Source organism: Corvus cornix, chromosome 20 (assembly GCF_000738735.6).
Source record: "Corvus cornix cornix isolate S_Up_H32 chromosome 20, ASM73873v5, whole genome shotgun sequence".
NCBI lineage: Eukaryota > Metazoa > Chordata > Aves > Passeriformes > Corvidae > Corvus > Corvus cornix.
Window position 1 is genome coordinate 12,080,186 of NC_046349.1, and position 16,975 is coordinate 12,097,160.

At 42.3% G+C, this 16,975-nt stretch overlaps 2 protein-coding genes across 5 annotated transcripts in view; both read right to left on the reverse strand.

The window, feature by feature from the left end:
- Positions 1 to 4,871: 4,871 nt before the first annotated feature.
- Positions 4,872 to 12,440, reverse strand: RAE1 (ribonucleic acid export 1). The gene is made up of 12 exons (XM_039563620.1): positions 12,355 to 12,440; positions 11,796 to 11,892; positions 11,550 to 11,654; positions 10,878 to 10,970; positions 10,383 to 10,469; positions 9,869 to 9,955; positions 9,574 to 9,645; positions 9,022 to 9,129; positions 8,600 to 8,706; positions 8,430 to 8,505; positions 7,704 to 7,898; positions 4,872 to 6,208 (listed from the first exon to the last, which is right to left on the reverse strand). Exons 2-12 carry the CDS (start codon positions 11,883 to 11,885, stop codon positions 6,122 to 6,124), a joined length of 1,107 nt encoding a protein of 368 aa, XP_039419554.1. The 5' UTR covers positions 11,886 to 11,892; positions 12,355 to 12,440; the 3' UTR covers positions 4,872 to 6,121.
- A 1,119-nt stretch (positions 12,441 to 13,559) lies between these two features.
- SPO11 (SPO11 initiator of meiotic double stranded breaks) overlaps positions 13,560 to 16,975 on the reverse strand; it is a 224,753-nt gene continuing 221,337 nt past the window's right edge. For all 4 annotated transcript variants that reach the window (XM_019284446.2, XM_019284443.2, XM_019284454.2 and 1 more), the window contains 5 exons: positions 16,131 to 16,230; positions 15,577 to 15,614; positions 14,870 to 14,946; positions 14,561 to 14,672; positions 13,560 to 14,308 (listed from right to left, as the gene is read on the reverse strand). In XM_019284446.2, coding sequence (XP_019139991.1) covers positions 14,189 to 14,308; positions 14,561 to 14,672; positions 14,870 to 14,946; positions 15,577 to 15,614; positions 16,131 to 16,230 — 447 coding nt within the window. In that variant the 3' untranslated portion in view covers positions 13,560 to 14,188. The remainder of the gene's footprint in view (positions 14,309 to 14,560; positions 14,673 to 14,869; positions 14,947 to 15,576; positions 15,615 to 16,130; positions 16,231 to 16,975) is intronic.

A 16,975-nucleotide genomic window follows, 5' to 3' on the forward strand; every position in this document is an offset into this window, starting at 1 on the left:
TCATTTGAGAATAGTTTGAGCTGCTGCATTATCTCTGCCCTTTACTGAGTGCAATAATCATGGCATATTCTAAACAAAATTAGTCTCCCTTTGCTGTACATCATTAGTGAGCTGCATTTTATAGGCAAGGAAAGGAAGGTGATTGAACCAGCTGGCAGTGGCTCAGAAAAGGACATTTGAGCTTACACCTTTCTGGGAGATGGCACAACTGTGAGGAAGTACCTTGAGAAGGGTTGAAGAAAATCCATTACTTGAGTTTTATTTCATAGTGTTCCCAGGAGCTGAACATTATCCCTCTCCTTGTCTGGTCCAGCAAACTGACGATCTGCATTTGAGAAAACATCAATGACAGACAGCATTCCCTATCAAACTACAAAGCATTTGTTAATACACCCCCAAGAAGGAGAGGCTTAGCTGACCTGGGTATTTACCATGCAGTTTCCAGCATTTTTCTGTTCCTACAACAAACTCGTTGTTGGATCTCAGCATATCCACACCTCACAAGTATAAAGCAGTTACTGCCTGCACAAGACACCCTGGGCAGCAAAGGGTAAACTTTCCCTGTGCCCAGGGAAGAGCATTACCTTAATCTCTTATCTAGGCCTGCTTTTCAGTGGCACTTGATACAGGAGCTATACCAAACACTTCCTTGAATACATAAAGCCAGGGATTGGGTTACACACGATTCAAGATCTGTGCCACCAGTAAGACAAAAGCTCCTATATTACCTGGCACGCGCCTGCTAAATTATTGAAGTGTCCCTTGAAACTGAATGTATTCACTGGATAATTAGTCAACAGAAGAAAATGGCCTCTCTTTACAAAGCTAATGTTGACAGGTATTGTGTCTCTTAGGCACTGTAACAAAAAGCATTTGCAGAACTGATGCAACACAAACATTTGGAATTGCTCTGTCCATGCACAAGTGTTCCCAAGGTACATAGTCCCCTTTGTGGTGCTGCCTCAGTCTCACATTACCTTACAACCAAGTCCTAAAAATGTGAATTACTTTTACCAAATGTAGCACCATCCCCATTTCAGAAGCAGGTAAATGGTGCAAGCACATGGAAGTTTGCTTTGCATCTGAGGAAGGAGTGAGATCAAAGTGGCACAGGTACCAGCCCCACTCCTCTCATTCTGCATCAAGTGAGACCTACCTGGGGCTGTGCAGTCACTGCCCCTCTCAGCTCACACTGCTTGTAGCTGATGTCCCCATGTGCCACTCCAGAGGCTCTGCTCTCAGGGGCTTGTTCCCTGCTGCAAGTTCTTGGGATCACAGGCTGCTCCATGTGCACACAGGACACGCTGCACAATGGCAGTCCCAGCACGTCTGCTGACAGCACCACAGCCAGCCAGTGCTGCTCCGTTTATTCTGACCTGGCAAGGGAAGAACAGCAGCAGTTTCCACTTATGGGATGGCTGTGCTGTTGCTGAGAGCAGGATGGGCCTTGCACTGCTGTGTATAAACCTAAGCTTACCTAGAAATACAAATAGATGGCTTCCAGCTGTTTGAACACCAGCTGCGGGATGAAATACAGTTCTACCAACTCCAGCTCACAGCCCGAGGTGTGCAAAGACAACATTCTGTCAGTGCAGATATTACTGGGCTTTTTTCTTTTGAATTACACCTGTCACACCTGACACTAAGGGGACAGGTGGGCTCTTTTAGGGGTCTTTGGCAGAATAAAGAGCACTAAATTGTAGTTACAATCAAGGTTTTCTCAGCAGGATATTCTCATTAGCATAGCACAGAATTTATGATTAGTATGGCACAGGATTTCTACAAGTAGCAACAATATGGTACAATTTATAAGTAGCATAATACAGAATTTATAACATAATTTCTTGTAGCCTGGACCCTCCGCAGGTCTGAGGATCTTAATACATGGTTTAGTGTATCAATGTAACAATCATAATACAGACTTGGAAATCATGCCACAGAATGAGTCACTGAGTCCTGAGGAAGCAGAGGACAGTGGAGGCATCTGTGGCCATGAGAGGTCACAGGTCACTGTCCAGCAGCAGTTTGGGTCCCTGTTCTCCACTGAGGATTTCTAACTCCATAATTTTATAGACAGAGCCCTGGGTGCTGTTACACTTCCCTGTCTGTGATGGGCTCATCAGCAGCACTGGGCTGGCTGGGAGCCTGCCACCTTCAAGGCTAGCAAGGTTTCAGCCTGAAGCCCAGGAATCTTGAGGCCAGCAGCAAAGGGAAGAAGAAACATGTTTGGTTGACTTGGTTCAGAGCACCTTCAGGGCCTGGACGGTGAGAGAAGGGGAACAAATACATGACCTGCTTGGTCAGACATCTCTCTGAGGAGCTAAAGGAACATCTCAGAGTTTGTTCTAAAACTTGGTTTATGTTTATGGATACCAGGTACACTCCTGAAAAACTCAGAATTAGAAATTATTTCTATCTTCTTCTGTTCTCTGAGTATTTTAGGATAACTTGCAAATAACTGTACCCTGTATTCCAGCAGACGTGCTGTAGCACTGCAGCTCCGTGCAGAACTCCAGCGGCCCCAGCTGCAGGGAAAGCTCTGCTCAGGAGCCATCAGCACTGCCCTCGCCTGGCACCACAGCAGAGTTACAGCAACGGCCTCAAACTGCAGCATTCTGTGCATCCTGCAACTGCCGGGGGAGAGAAAGTTATTGGGGAATTGTTCCTGCTCTGAATTTGTTCCAGTCATTATTGTGTGCTGCAGCTCCAGATGATGATCATCACCTGGCTGGTAAAGCTGAACAACGCTGGGGAAATGCTTTACATGGAGCATCAAAGATTTTTGAAATTAAGTCAGTCTTACCCAAATGACTGCAAATGACACATAGCCAATCTGAAGACTTAAAAATTAACAGGCATTTCATTTTTCCCAGGTTAATCTCTGCAAAAAGCAAACAAATTAGAAATCAGGGATTTCTATCATTTCAAAGGCCGGGTAGTGTAAAACCTCATGATAGTGATTTGACACAATTCCTCATCGTGGGCAGCTGCTCAGACACCTCATCTGCAAACAGCACTTCTTCACCATTAAACTGAGCCAGGCCTAAGCAACAGTTTTATTGAAATATCTCACATATACCTAATCCCAGCTCGATGTCAAATCCACACCTCTCTGGAGAACAAGTCAATGACCAGTTTTCTTGGCCTAGGAGCTAAGCTGGAGTACTCACTAATTCAGGATTGCATTTCCTGTGACAGATGGTAAATCAATATTCTGCCTGCCTGCCATTGTGCAAACATGTCTTGTTTCATCTGTGAAAGGCTTTAGCAGACAACCTTTGCCAATTATTTCGTTTTCTGAAATACATTTCATTAAACCAATGTGCAAAACCACTGACACGTGAGAGCAGCAGCAGGAAACTCATCTGAAAATGTTGTAAAATGTTCCAATTTTGAGGGTTTAACTGGGCTGCTCTTTATGCCAAAGATTATTTTCCTGCAATAAAACACACTGACAGCAAACTTTCTGAAAACTAAAGAAGTTATTTTATAAATCAAGCATTCCTATGGTTAGCTTTGGGTACATTAGAGCCTTACATTCTTCAGTTTTTTTGGACAAGGTTACTGCCATAGAATAGCAAGTTAATACATCTCCAGAAATGCACTAATACTTTAAAGGGTGTGAATAAACTCTCACTTATTTTTGATGCTTGAAGGGATACAGCTGTGTGTACTTTACAACAGAACCTCACAATAGTTCCAGAGAAGAGTAAATTGCCAATGTGTTCTCTTAACTTGGGTAATGGAAAACAATTCAGTTCAAAGTCTGACTCTCCTCCCAGCTGAACACATGCAATGGGCACAGCAACATAATGGAAACTATGTTCTTCTAAAATTAGTCTGAACAAGTAGCAAGTGATGACTAAATAATTCTGAAGCCTCACTGACAAAGAAATTGAGTCCAGCAGAATAAGTACTCAACATATTAACACACAGTGAGTTATGAAACAACTCACCAGTGCTGGCCTCAGTGTCCACTCAAGTAGGTGCAACTCCATGGGATCCCAGAGCAATGTACCTGCTGAACTCACCTATTTTCTCTCATTCACATTGTTAAGCATTTAAACAAAATGAGATTTATTAAAGCAAGAAACAATGACACATTCCATTCCTCCCTGTTTACACCAGTGGGAGTTCTGCACACATCAGTGATCACATATACTTCATCTTGAGCCTGCAGTTGCTTGGTGGCATTCAGTTGACTGGGAAGTCTGGAAAAATGTGCTAACAACCAAAGATTGCTGCATAACAATCACAACCTTAGGGAAAAAAGTCAACAGAAACCAAAGAGATGTTTGAGAAAATGACCAGCTACCAATATAAGAGCTGGGAACTCTTTCTTACCTTAAAGAAAACAAATAGTGCATGAACATGAAAGCTCAAACTATGTAAAACAGAGGTAGCAGGAAAAAAAAAACTATCTTGAGAAATAAAACAGAAAAAGATCATCCCTCAACAAGGAGAGTTGGGTGTATTTCAAGGACTTTCCTCTATACCAACAAGAAATACCCATCCAGCAAAAAACTGATGAACACAGGGAAGAGTCTGAGTGAAAAGACAGTGGCTGCAGAGAGTTTGAAGAGTCTATGATTCATTTGTACTCACGTTGTCAGGTATTTGGCTGCGGAAATAGCAATGAACTGGTTTCAGTCTCACAAAACAAAAGGTTTCTCACACCAGTTCTCCCAATTCTTCGAGGCAAACCCACAGGAATAATTCATAGTGAAACAGCAGTTGGAAAATGCACTGGATTCCCAGCTGAAGCAGCTGGAGGAAAAGGACTTTCATTAAATGTCTCTGAATTACAGTAAAAGGACTTTTAAAAGTGAAGCACATTACCTTGCCCACATTATTATAACAGAACTTTTGAATATAAAAAAGCATTTAGTAAAAACTTTATTTGAAATGTAGCATGAATCCGTAACCATCAGCATTAAACCATAACAGTTTTACAGAGAATTTGTACAATATGACATGTACTTCTACACATGCTCCCCCCATCGCCTTTTTATTCAGTCATTATCAAACAAACAATAGCTAGACAGGAATAATAAGCATTCACTTCCAAAAAGAAAACTTTGGCATGTATACAACTGGCTAGTTAAAAGTAAACAGTGGTAGATTCAAGTCAGAAAGAGACCCACTCGTTTTGTTTCACAGCATTTTTGATCAGGATGAAGCTCCCCAGCACTACTTTCTAGTTAATACAAAAATGAGTATTTTTTTCAGTTGTGAACACCCTGTTACAGGACAAAACCATGTTAAGAGAGATGTAAAAAACTCAACTTTTAAATCTAAAAGGTGTCAGCTTCAAAGCAGTTTAGGTCAAAGGGATTTTGCACACATTGGTTTGGTCATGAATAAAACCTTTAAAGGTTTGCTCATGCCCCTGAACTCTGTGTCACTGAGCTATTTCACCACTTCGCACCATTGCAACTTCTCCTTTGAATTAGAAAAAGCAGTTTGCTCAAAAGTCATGTCCGCTGCAGGAGTGTCAGAAAAATCTAAAGTTTGCACTGGGCCCATCTTCTGTCTTGAGTTTCTGTCACTGCTGTTGGCCCCTTACACACCTTCCTAGTCATCTACAAAAGAAGGGAAAAACTCTTTGCAAGGCATTTCTTCCTGGCATACAGCAGACAATGCTTCCATTTCAAAAACCAGAAAGCAGTGAAAGAACCCTGAATTATTAATAACGAAAACAAGCCTCCTTTGAGAAGAATTACTGGTGATTCTCCAAGTACTTACAAAAAATACAGTATTTATACAACTTCTCCAGAACTATTATCATTAACATATTTTAATGTAGTACTAACAAAATAAACCCATAGATACAAATGGTTGCACTTCAAAGCAGGAATATCTACCCCAGTTGTTGCTTTTGCTGCAATTTCATTATTGCTGTGGAACAGAGAGTGGTTAAGTCATGTCAATACGAGCCTCTCTTTCTTATACACATCAGAGGATCTAATTTGGAAAATGTTCTCCAGCAAGTCAGAATACATTTAGTGTAATTTTTACAGTTCCTGCTAAAAGTTTGTGATCCAAACTTGAATAAACCATGGTGCAACAGGGCACAAATGGCAGAAGAGCAGAACAAGCAGAGGAGCTTGAGTCAGACTCGCTACTTCTTATTCCTGGGCTTCAGCTCCTCTGCCGCATTTCGCAGAAAAATGTAGTTTTTCTTCTGTGGATTATAGAATTCATGACCCTAAAGAGAAAAATAATCTACATTTAATCTCTTCAAATAAGAAATATCAGCATTACGTAAAATGTAAGAATATAAATATTCCATTGGTTTGGTTTATTAAGATTGAAAGCATTTAAAAAGTAAGTGGATATTGGACCACAGATATTGGACCACACTGGTGGATTAGAAACAGCTCAGTTTAACAAGCAATTACAAGAACTATACATAAAGTAAAATTTAGGACTTCTATCCATTTTTAAAGTACAAAATATTTTTAGTAAAAAAAAAATAACCATATATCTCTAGGTTCTACTCTACAGATGCAGCCTAAGGACTCAATATGATTTCTTTTAAATGTAATTTTATGCAGAGAAGAAACTAAACCTTTAATGGCCCACCCAGCTTCACTTTATATTTTCTATCTTTTAAATGACGTAAGGTCACGTTTTTTCAAAGTGAAGCCCAAGTTCTACAGGCAACTGCAGAGCTTTCTGTTCCCCAACTGCAGATGCAAATGTGCTGTTTTGCATAATCATATAATTTGCATACACATTACCAAATTAATAGCCAAATATCCAAATCAGGGAGAGCAAACACTAATAAAGCTACTGAAGCCCAACATGCAAGTTGGAAATTACCAACGCTATGGACAAGAAATGGTTCTGAGAAGGAACTTACTTAGTACTTAGCACCTACTGATTTTACTACTTAATACTGGTTTACAGATCTGAAAGATACCACTGCAGTCTACCCAAGCATCAGAACTGCAGAATTCATCTGCTCTGGCACCAACAAATAAAACTGAATACAATGCAGTGAATTTTGCTCTTTATGACAGGCAGTCGAGTTAATCTATGTGATTTCTGCATTCATTTCACTCAAAACCACAAGGAACATTATCCTCCAAGCACCATGAAAATTAGTTACATTTCAAGCTTGCTGGCCCTCTCTTCTTAAACTATTAGGAAGTATTAATTTTCCACAGATTATGGTTTGCTGTGTTTCTGCTGCATCTGTATTGCTAAGTCTGGAAGACAAATACATAATTAAGCACCATCAAAAAGCCTCACTGAGTGGCAGTGAAAATGTAATACAGGGCATTCAAACACTGGGGGTGCTTCTAGTCAGTCACAGCTTTTTTTCCTGCACAGGCAGCAGAGATGTGCACTTCACAAGCTCTGTGGGAAGCTGTTAGGGTGCCACACTGCTCTGCGACACTGCCCATGGCACAACGTGTGTGAGCAACCACAGCAGCCTCTGAATCAGGGAATTTACATTTTGCTCATCCACATTTGCAAACCAGCACTGTTTAGCAATCTTGTCCAGCTGAAGATGAAACACCACAAATTCACAGCTTCAGTGCTAAACTTCATCAGGTGGCCAAAATGGCCATTCTAAATTTTCTTAGGAATCAGAAAGACTCAGCTACTATTTATAAAGAACAGAAAAAGCTCCACAAGAAAAAGAGTTTTAGTTATTAACTGCAAATATGAACGTGAGTCTAAACCTTTCTTACCTTTGACCAATCATAACTGGAAGCATAAGCAAATATATTGCCATTGTGGTTGAAACAACAAGCAGATATTGGCTGGTCCAGTTGCTCTGAGGTTTTTAGCTTTGTCCGTGCATCTTTATCCCAAAAGCTGAATCTCCCATCAGACCCTACTGTGGCCAGAGTACCATGGACAGGGTGGAATGCTATCCCATTGACCTGCAGAACCATACAAAACACCATGTAAAAAACCACACACAGCAACAGGTGATAGGAACACTCACAGCACATGTCCTGAAGCCTGCAAGAGTAAATACACAAAACTTCTACTGGATTAGTAGTACAACTCTTAATTTTTAAAAATATTTTCAGATATATTTTTGGAGAAAAGACCCAAAAAACAACCAAAGAAAAGTCACCAAAGCAACAAGAAAAGCACCATCTTTTTTGCCTAGTACCTAGTAATTCAAAGCATAATGCCATTATACAACTATTGTTTCAATATCTGCAAAATTAACAAGTGTCAACTCCACTTGCTGACAAGAAGATTCAATGAAACACTGATCTAGTGCTTGTTTTATGGGAAATATAAAAATTTGCCTTTCCTCTTATGACTGTGACAGATCTTCAAATGTGTCTAAGATACCTTTAGGCAAGACAAAAGGTCAAGAAGAACAAACAACTCAGAGCCAATTTTGTATCAGGAGTGTACAGTGTATATATGATAGATGGTACATGTTGGAAACTCACAGCATAGATGTCCTGAGGTGCTGATGTGTTTGTTCCATTGGAGCGATGGCATTTAAAAGTGAAATTATCTTTTGCACTGGGAAGGAAATAAAAATTTTTATTAAAAAAGGCTTCTTACTTTCATCACTGTGAACTGAGCAATTAGAGAGGATGTTTTATTAAATACTTACGGATTTGGGGGGTTGATATAATGAATAGCTACTCTCCCTTCAATACTTCCAAGGGCAAATCCAGTTGGTTTGTTCACTTTGTCTTTGAAAATAGCGACACAGCGATGCTGAATTAGAGAAAGACAGAAAGGAGTTTTAGAGAGAGACATATTTTCCACAGGGACACAAAACTGACATCACAGACATCAAAGCAAGGTAAAGCAAAACCACTAACAAGGTCAACAGATTGGTCAAATCCTGTTGAGAATTTGGGCAACAGTGTTTAAATTTCTAAATCCTTGTGAAGATCAGCAACAGATCAATGGCAAACCAGGTCACTGCCATGCTAAGGTAACTTGGGGTTGAAGCACTGCATGTTTTTACAAAAAAATGTCAAGTCCAGAATGTCAACAATCTGTATAAACACAAATATTATTATTTACCTGGTGTTTAAGAGGAGACTCTATTCTTCTAAATTCAGAAGGCTGGTTCTCTAACTGATAAACTATCAAACCCCTTTCTGCAGTGGCCACAGCTGCCATAGGATGAACCTGGGTAAGGTTGTAAAACAGGATGGAAGAGATGGAGGGAAATAGGAAGCAGATAAAGAACAAAGTTAATTTATTCACTTATCTTCAAACACAAGTCAGTATTGCCCTGCCACTGAGAAATTAAACACACCAAAAATCTTTTAATTATCAGCTGGCTCTTCCAGTGTGAAGTGCAGTGGTGGTTTACAAACGTGTCCAGAACTAAGGATAGGTCAGTCCTCGTGCTGATTTTTGTGATGTTAAAAGGACACTAAGTGTGCTTTGTAGGCCGAAAATCCCTATTTTCCAGGGCCTGATCAAGAAGATCAGATTGTGTTCTACTACTACAACCACACAGAGATCAAACACTAACAGTATTCAAGTACTCTCCTAGAGAAACCCCCAAAACTTATTACTGCTCCCAGTTACCCAGCTGGCACCAGTTTACCACATATCCTGACTTACCACATCTGCACAGTAACATCTTTCAGGGAGCTGCAGTGTCATCATAGGTGTTGGTGAACGGGTATCCCAGAACTGATGGGAACAGAGAAATAAACAAACTTACACTCAGAGCTCAGGATACACTTAAAATTGCTACAGGAGAGAGAATATAACTGGCACCAAGTAGTGCAACTCTCTGAAGTGAGGCTATTCATTAATTATTAGAGCCTAATAAAGTAATTTCATTTCACATAAATATTTTTATACACAGATTACTAGCACACTTTGTGTCCATTTTTTCAGGTAAAAATCATACCTTCAATGTTTTATCCCAGCTTCCTGTCATCACACAGCTGTAATTTGGTGCTTTAATCCAATGGATAGTCTTCACAGGAGCATCATGCTGAAGAAAGAAAGGACAAACACACATGCAAAAAGCAATCGTTAGAGACTAACTCTCTTATTAAATTACAATTGGTAACTAATTCTAGTCACAATAATTACATATTCTACAAACAGACATTAACTTCTAATTTGAGCATGTAAACTGTAATTCCTGTTATTGTTGCAGCAGAAAGCTGGTATTTGTGAACTGAGCAACTTCTTAAAATTTTTTTCCCCTCTAATGCAGCAGGGTGACTTAGTGAGATCACTGCAGGTGGAAAGAGCTCCCTTAAGTAAAACAGAGGAAACAGGTGCACAGGGTTTTTAAACCACTTTGATCACCTGTTCAGGTGCACTTCACTATCTCAAAAATATTAAAATTAGAAACATAGCTTTTAATAAATACAGAAAAAGAAAAAAAAATTAGTACTTTGGGTTTTACTTACTTGTGCAATCTGAATTGCTTGATTACTGTTGAGATCCCACATTTTGGCAGTTTTATCACAGGAAGCAGTAAATACTTTACTCCCATCCTAAACAACAAGAATAAACCCAAGAGATTAACCAGCTCTACTGGAAAACAGTCAAGCCTCATTCTCTTCTAGTAACAGTGTAACATCAATGTAACATGTACAGGGATTGCAAGACAAAGAAGAAACAGAAAGTCAAATTTATTTATGACTATATCATAAAAGAACAAACAGTGCTGGCTTTTATCTAGCTTTTAATACACTGCTAACTTTTAAACTCACTTTCAGCCTTCCTACATCCATGCCAGCCCATCCCATTAGGACACACTTAGTACACATTTACAGCAATTTAAGTCTACACAATAACCATGGGCTGCAGCTACATGTGGCACCCGTCTGTCTGCAAACCACACACCAATTTATTCAGACTTTGGGTAAAAAATGTACATTTGTTTTTAAATAAGAACATACATCACTCCAGCAGGCATCTAGTACAGGCCCTGTGTGCATCTGCTGAGCCTTTGGAATTGTCTGTCCGTTATCCTGAACTTCCCAGCAGCGAACCTGTAACAGGAGAAGCAAGTGCAGATTTAACGTATTAACAGAAACTTAAGAAGACTTGTCTTGAAGACCCCGGCCTTACTTTATCCAACAAAAAGTATGGTTAGAAACACCAAAGTTTGGTTTTTTTTCAGAACTAGTGAAACCTTATTTTTTCTGCTTATGTTCCTTTTACCTGTAGAGGCAAAACAACCCTGCAACTTCAATTTCCACCTCAAGAGAGCCTTGCAAACCTGTAACTCCTCACCACACTGTCCTGCAGAACCCTTAACCCTCAGCAGAGCACAACAGTTAGAAAACATGCCCACGTTTGTCTTCCTTCCCTGCCTGAGCCAGCTAGGATGTCATACTTCAAACTAAAAAAACTTACATGATAACTTAATCAAGAACCTAATCTTTTTGGATTAGCGCTGCCAAAGTGGGTGATTTATCAACCATGTCAAACTTAGTGCCTTGGTACCAGACATAAGCTTCGCAGTTCTTCAACAAGTTAGGTTTGCAGGTGCCCTGCACAAGCTTTTAGGATCCCATTTTGCAGTTTAGGCACTTCATTCATCTGCATGTCTAACTGAGAGTACTTACATCATTTGCCCATGATCCTGCAATGAGGAAATTACCCGGCAGTGTTGGCGGACTAAATGCTAAACAAGATATGCTGTCATCAGGTGGAGATGTTACTTCAATATCCTATAAAGGACAGGAGACAGAACACAATTTGCCACATTTTAAAACTGTGAACAGAGCTCTTGTTACTTCTACAGAACGAGTCAGTAGGTTTTGCTGTGACACATGAACACACACAGCAGCACAGGGGGCTGACACACGTACTTTCATCGGGTTGTGGTTATCTGCTGTCGTGCTGCCGAACATGCTGGTACCTCCGGTACCAAACCCCGACGTTGATCCGAAGAGACTCATCCTTGCCCTGCGAACGAGTAAAAGGTTGAGCCCTGCAAAGCCCTCAAGCGTGCCCAGGGCCGCAGCCAGCACACCAGCACGCCCCTGGGATATACAAATATACCAAATAAAATAAAATAAAATAAAATAAAATAAGACACTTCTCGTTGCTGCTGGATCCTCCACACCTCCCGGCTGCCCACCCTGCCGCGGATGCCTCTCGGGCCGTGCCCTGGCAGAGCCAACCCCACCAAGCCCCTCACTGGCACCCGAAGACTGCGACACCGAGGCTGCCCCGGGAAGCCCAAACCCGAGCCCGGCCCGGGGTGCTGCCCATCCGGCGCACGCCCCAGCCGGGGCTCCCTCTGCCCACCCCCGAGGCCGCCGCTCCGCGGCGCTCCCTCTCCCCGGCCGGCGACACCCGGGGCGGCCCCTCAGGCGCTGCTGCGGGGCCGGGCGGGGGTGCGGGCCGGGGTCCGCCCTCACGCACCGGTGCGGGGCCCGCTCCGGCCCGGAACCAGCGACGCAGCGTAGCGGCGAGCGCGCGACGGGCCGCGCCTCCTGCGCACGCGCCGCGAGGCGGGGCCGCGCCTGCGCCCTGGGCGGGCGGGGCGGGGCGGTCGGGGGCGGTCAGGGCGGGGCGGGGCGGGGCCGGGCGGTCAGGGGCGGTCAGGGGCGGTCAGGGGCGGTCAGGGGCGGTCAGGGGCGGTCAGGGGCGGTCAGGGGCGGTCAGGGCGGGGCGGGGCGGGGCCGGGCGGTCAGGGGCGGTCAGGGGCGGTCAGGGGCGGTCAGGGGCGGTCAGGGGTGGTTCAGGGGCGAGGCGGTCAGGGGCGGTCGGGGGCGGTCAGGGGCGGTCAGGGGCGGTCAGGGGCGGGGCGGTCAGGGGCGGTCGGGGGTGGTTCAGGGGCGAGGCGGTCAGGGGCGGTCAGGGGCGGTCAGGGGTGGTTCAGGGGCGGTCGGGGCGGGGCGGTCAGGGGCGGTCAGGGGCGGTTCAGGGGCGGTCAGGGGCGGTCAGGGGCGGTCAGGGGCGGTTCAGGGGCGGTTCAGGGGCGGTTCAGGGGCGGTTCAGGGGCGGTCAGGGGCGGTCAGGGGCGGTCAGGGGCGGTTCAGGGGCGGTCAGGGGCGGTTCAGGGGCGGTTCAGGGGCGGTCGGGGGCGGTTCAGGGGCGGTCAGGGGCGGTTCAGGGGCGGTTCAGGGGCGGGGCGGTCAGGGGCGGTCCAGGCCCGGTCCTGCCCCCGCCCCGCCCCGCCCCGCCCCGCCCCGTCAGAGGAAAAGGGTCGATCCCGTTTTCTTTCCCAGGGCAGTAGGAGTCGTTGCAAGTTGGGTGTTTTTTGGGGATGTCCCTGACCCTCCTGTGGTACAGCTGCTGCTGGACCAGCCCTGTGTTCCCGGGGATTACAGTGCCTGTGCACCTGGACACCAGCCATCACTACGCAGTTGTAACTCTGCCACTGTACAGTAAATAAAAAGGACATTTCATTCGAATTTCATACTGATGAAACAGCCATTAAAAAACCCTACTGAAAATATCGTCTGTAATATCCATGCTAATGACTTTAGAGATCAATTTTGGAAGTATTTTCTATGCAGTCAATCTGGCTCCCTCGCATTAAAATTATTGTACATTTTAATCACCAGTTTTCTGCTTCTCTTTAGTGTTTTAGAGCCAACTAAATAAATAAAATGAACAAGGGATTCTGTTATAATGTGCATTGCTAACAGGATTGTTTATTAAATTCTTTATCAGTAACATCTGCTTTCTTATTTGTTCATTGAAGACAAATAGTAATTTGATTGCTGAAAGATTTATAGCTGCTTGAGATATGCAGTAAGGAATTATTTCTGGCTTTTAGGTCTAAATTTACAAAACCCCACAATGCTGTACCTAAAAAAAATTCCAAAATGAGGCATGGGCAATAAATCCTTAACAAAGTCTTTCACTCCCTTCAAAAATAAAAAGCATCATCTTGTGCTTTAAGAGAGAAGGCAAAGCAATTCCTGGATACATTTTTGAACATTACCTTTTTCTGGCCAGAAAGAACATATTTCATTATCCTTTCTGTGTGTACCACTGCATTTGGCACTGTTTCACAGCAGAAACCACAGAATGGAAGTAGGACTATTCTGCAAAAATCATAATTACTCTTATGATTTGAACAAAAAAAAAAAAAGAGAAAATTATACTCTAGCTACAGTGATAAAGAAACTGATAAAGAAACTGAACAAGAAACTGACACATACTCCTTTGTCTCTGCACTTTTTTTTCTTAAGTGCAGCCAAAATAAATCAATATATAGAAAAACATTTCATTTGCAGACCAACATTCATAGCCATCCACCAAACTGCAGTTTGTTTGGTAAATAGACTCTGGACAGGTAATCTGATGAGAGAGAAGTTAAAACTTGAATTTCAGCCTTCAGTTTAGATGCTGCCATAATTTCCAGCTAAAAGAGAGAAAAAAAAAAAAAGAGGAAAAATTAACGTGTAGGAAGTTAAGTAAGGAAAATCCATCCACTCATTGTACATGCATGTGGAACTATGAAGTGGTTCAGAGACATCCCAGGGCATGGGCTTTCTCAATCTTGCCTTCTTTTAGGGCTACAAAATCTGACTGGTTCTGCTATCCTAAGAGGTTGTCAGACAAAGGATTTGTCCTCTGGGGAGTAAGAAATAGAAAAGAGCAGGTTTATACATACCTCTTTTTTCCACAGTGGCTGACAAGCAATGTAAGGTCTCTTTTGAATACTTGCTAACTTATTTTCATCTTGCTTTGTAAATGGAATCAGGGCATCTTTGCATATGTTTAATCTACAAAAAAAAATAAAATTCTTAAATTTTCTCACACACTTAAAAATATATTTGTACAACTTATTTCTTTATATTAAGCCAAAATAATGCATGAAAAGAATAATGGATTTAAATGGATTTTTGTGCAGTAAGTCAGACTGCATGTCCTGTCTATGAAGCAGAATGATACTCCTGTTTCTTTTGGGGAAATAACTCACCTCTTGAGATCAGATGGAAGGAGACCAAGCCACTTGATAGAGGGAACGGTGAGATGATGGGCCTCAAAGGACATGGACTAAAATAAGAAAGGTCAGCTATAATATCCAGTGAGCTTTAGTTTAACTTGGGATGATCTTTTTCCATTTCTCTACTGAACAATTCATCCATCTGCTCCTGCCCTCTGCCTTCACCTCTATCTGCCTGCCTTCCTATTGTGTTTCCATACCTTGTCTGTAGCCATGTAACATGATAACACTTTCTTGTCCCTCTTGCTTCTTCTTCCATAATGTTCCACACTAACACAAGTATCCCTAAGCAAATTCTCCAGAACAGAATCTTTACCAACATAACATGATTTTGTGGTGAATCACCCATCTCACAGTTAAGTCCTCCTCCTTCATTTCTAAGGCAGAAAACAAAGTTAAATGGTAACCCTTTTCTATTTGGACTGTCTGAAAACCACCTATGCAGCAGAGAAAAACTGAAATATAGTTAAAGGAAGCAGCTGGCAATGCTATCCAGTTTCTTTTTGTTGCAGGATGAAGCTGTTTCTGCAGACACACAAGGCCTATAAGTCACCTCTTTGTGTTGAAACAAAATGTTAAAAGGCAGTGCCCATTCTGGCAAAGGCTGTAGCATTTCATGCATTCCAGCTTCCAGGCTGGGCTACAAAACAACGTATTTGAAGGGGAAAAAATATACTCACCACAGATCCATATTTGTAGACGCACATTATTTCTACACCTGGGTTGCAGAATAGCAAAAGTCAAGTGTCTGTTTGTCTGCACAATGGGCACGTTTAAGGAGACTGTTTAAAAATTCAGTTTTATGGCACAACAGTTATGGCTTTAAGATTAGTGAGGTTCTTATGGTTTACATATATATTTTAGATTATGTCAAAATAATCAGAATCTCAGTATGTCACCTTCATATTTTTAAATGTTTCACACTATCTGTGCGTAGTCAATTTAAACCCAAGCATAATCAGCTCTTTTACACGTTGTCCAACATCTAATACTAAAAATGTCTTTCTCTATCCTGTGTAATTCATATCTCTTAATACTATTGCTTTGAGCAGCTGCTTCTCACTTTGCAGTAATCTTCCTAATTTCAGGTGGGATCAATGTAGCTACATCACCTTCCATCACCTTCTGATTGTGTTGGATTTCTGAACTCTCAGAACCTTCCCGTAAGAGTGAGAAAGGGCATTCTGAATGAATTTTGCTTTCCTTTTATGCCTTTGAACCTCTACAGATTTACCATGTGGATCTGCATCCATAAGGGTGAAAACAGGAATTTGAAAAGAATCCCACAGCTTCCTGACCAAAAGTCGTGTATTAAGATCTGGTATGCCTCTTCCCTAAAGAAAAAAAAGAAAAGCAGATGGTTTTAAATTAAGTGAAACAACATCTGGCTACATATGTGTTTACATTTGCCATTTAAAAGCAAGCAAACAAACAAAATGCTGGCAGAAACGTTTGTCCAGCAGCTGTTTGCAGGGAAAGGTCTATGCTCCTATTTTGGCTTTGTGCAGAGGGAGGGCCAGGCTGGGAGCAGCTGGGCAGGTGTTCTGCATTATGGGCACTGCAGAAGCATCAGACATTCCTCTGTTCAAGGGGTTAATTTATGAGGCCTGGGAGCCGATGTATAGATGTACCCTGGTGTCTGCATAGGCTGGTGTAAGAAGACCACTTTTTTATCTTAAAACAATATTTATGTCACAAATGGAACAATATAAAACAAGTTCTTGCTATGACTGACTGAAGCTGGACCATTTGTGGCAGAGTAGGAGTGCTTATCTCTCTTAGGAATGGGGAAATGTTTTTCCCTCATTGTATGCATATTTCATTTACACATTCCTGTTAATTCCCCAGGCTCCGTAGCTCTTTCAGTACAATCCAAAATCAACCAAATTCTGTTTCATTTGGGTTTGCAAAATCTCAGGTCCTGAAGGATAAAAGGTCACTCAACAGCTGAACTTTTCTGAGACTGAGCAGCAGCTTTGCAGCAGCACAGGAAGCTGATAAGCTACCAAGCTCTAAGGAGGTGTTTGGGGGAAATAAGTCTTTAGAATGTGTGTTTTGTATTTCTATGAGACTAATTAA

Coding starts and splice junctions, on each gene's coding strand:
- RAE1 (XM_039563620.1), bottom strand. CDS start 11,885: ATGAGTCTCTTCGGATCAACGTCGGGGTTTGGTACCGGAGGTACCAGC. Junction 9,646..9,868: donor GCTGGGATAAAACATTGAAG/GTATGATTTTTA, acceptor TGTTCCCATCAG/TTCTGGGATACCCGTTCACC. Junction 7,899..8,429: donor CACCTCAGGACATCTATGCT/GTGAGTTTCCAA, acceptor ATGGTTCTGCAG/GTCAATGGGATAGCATTCCA.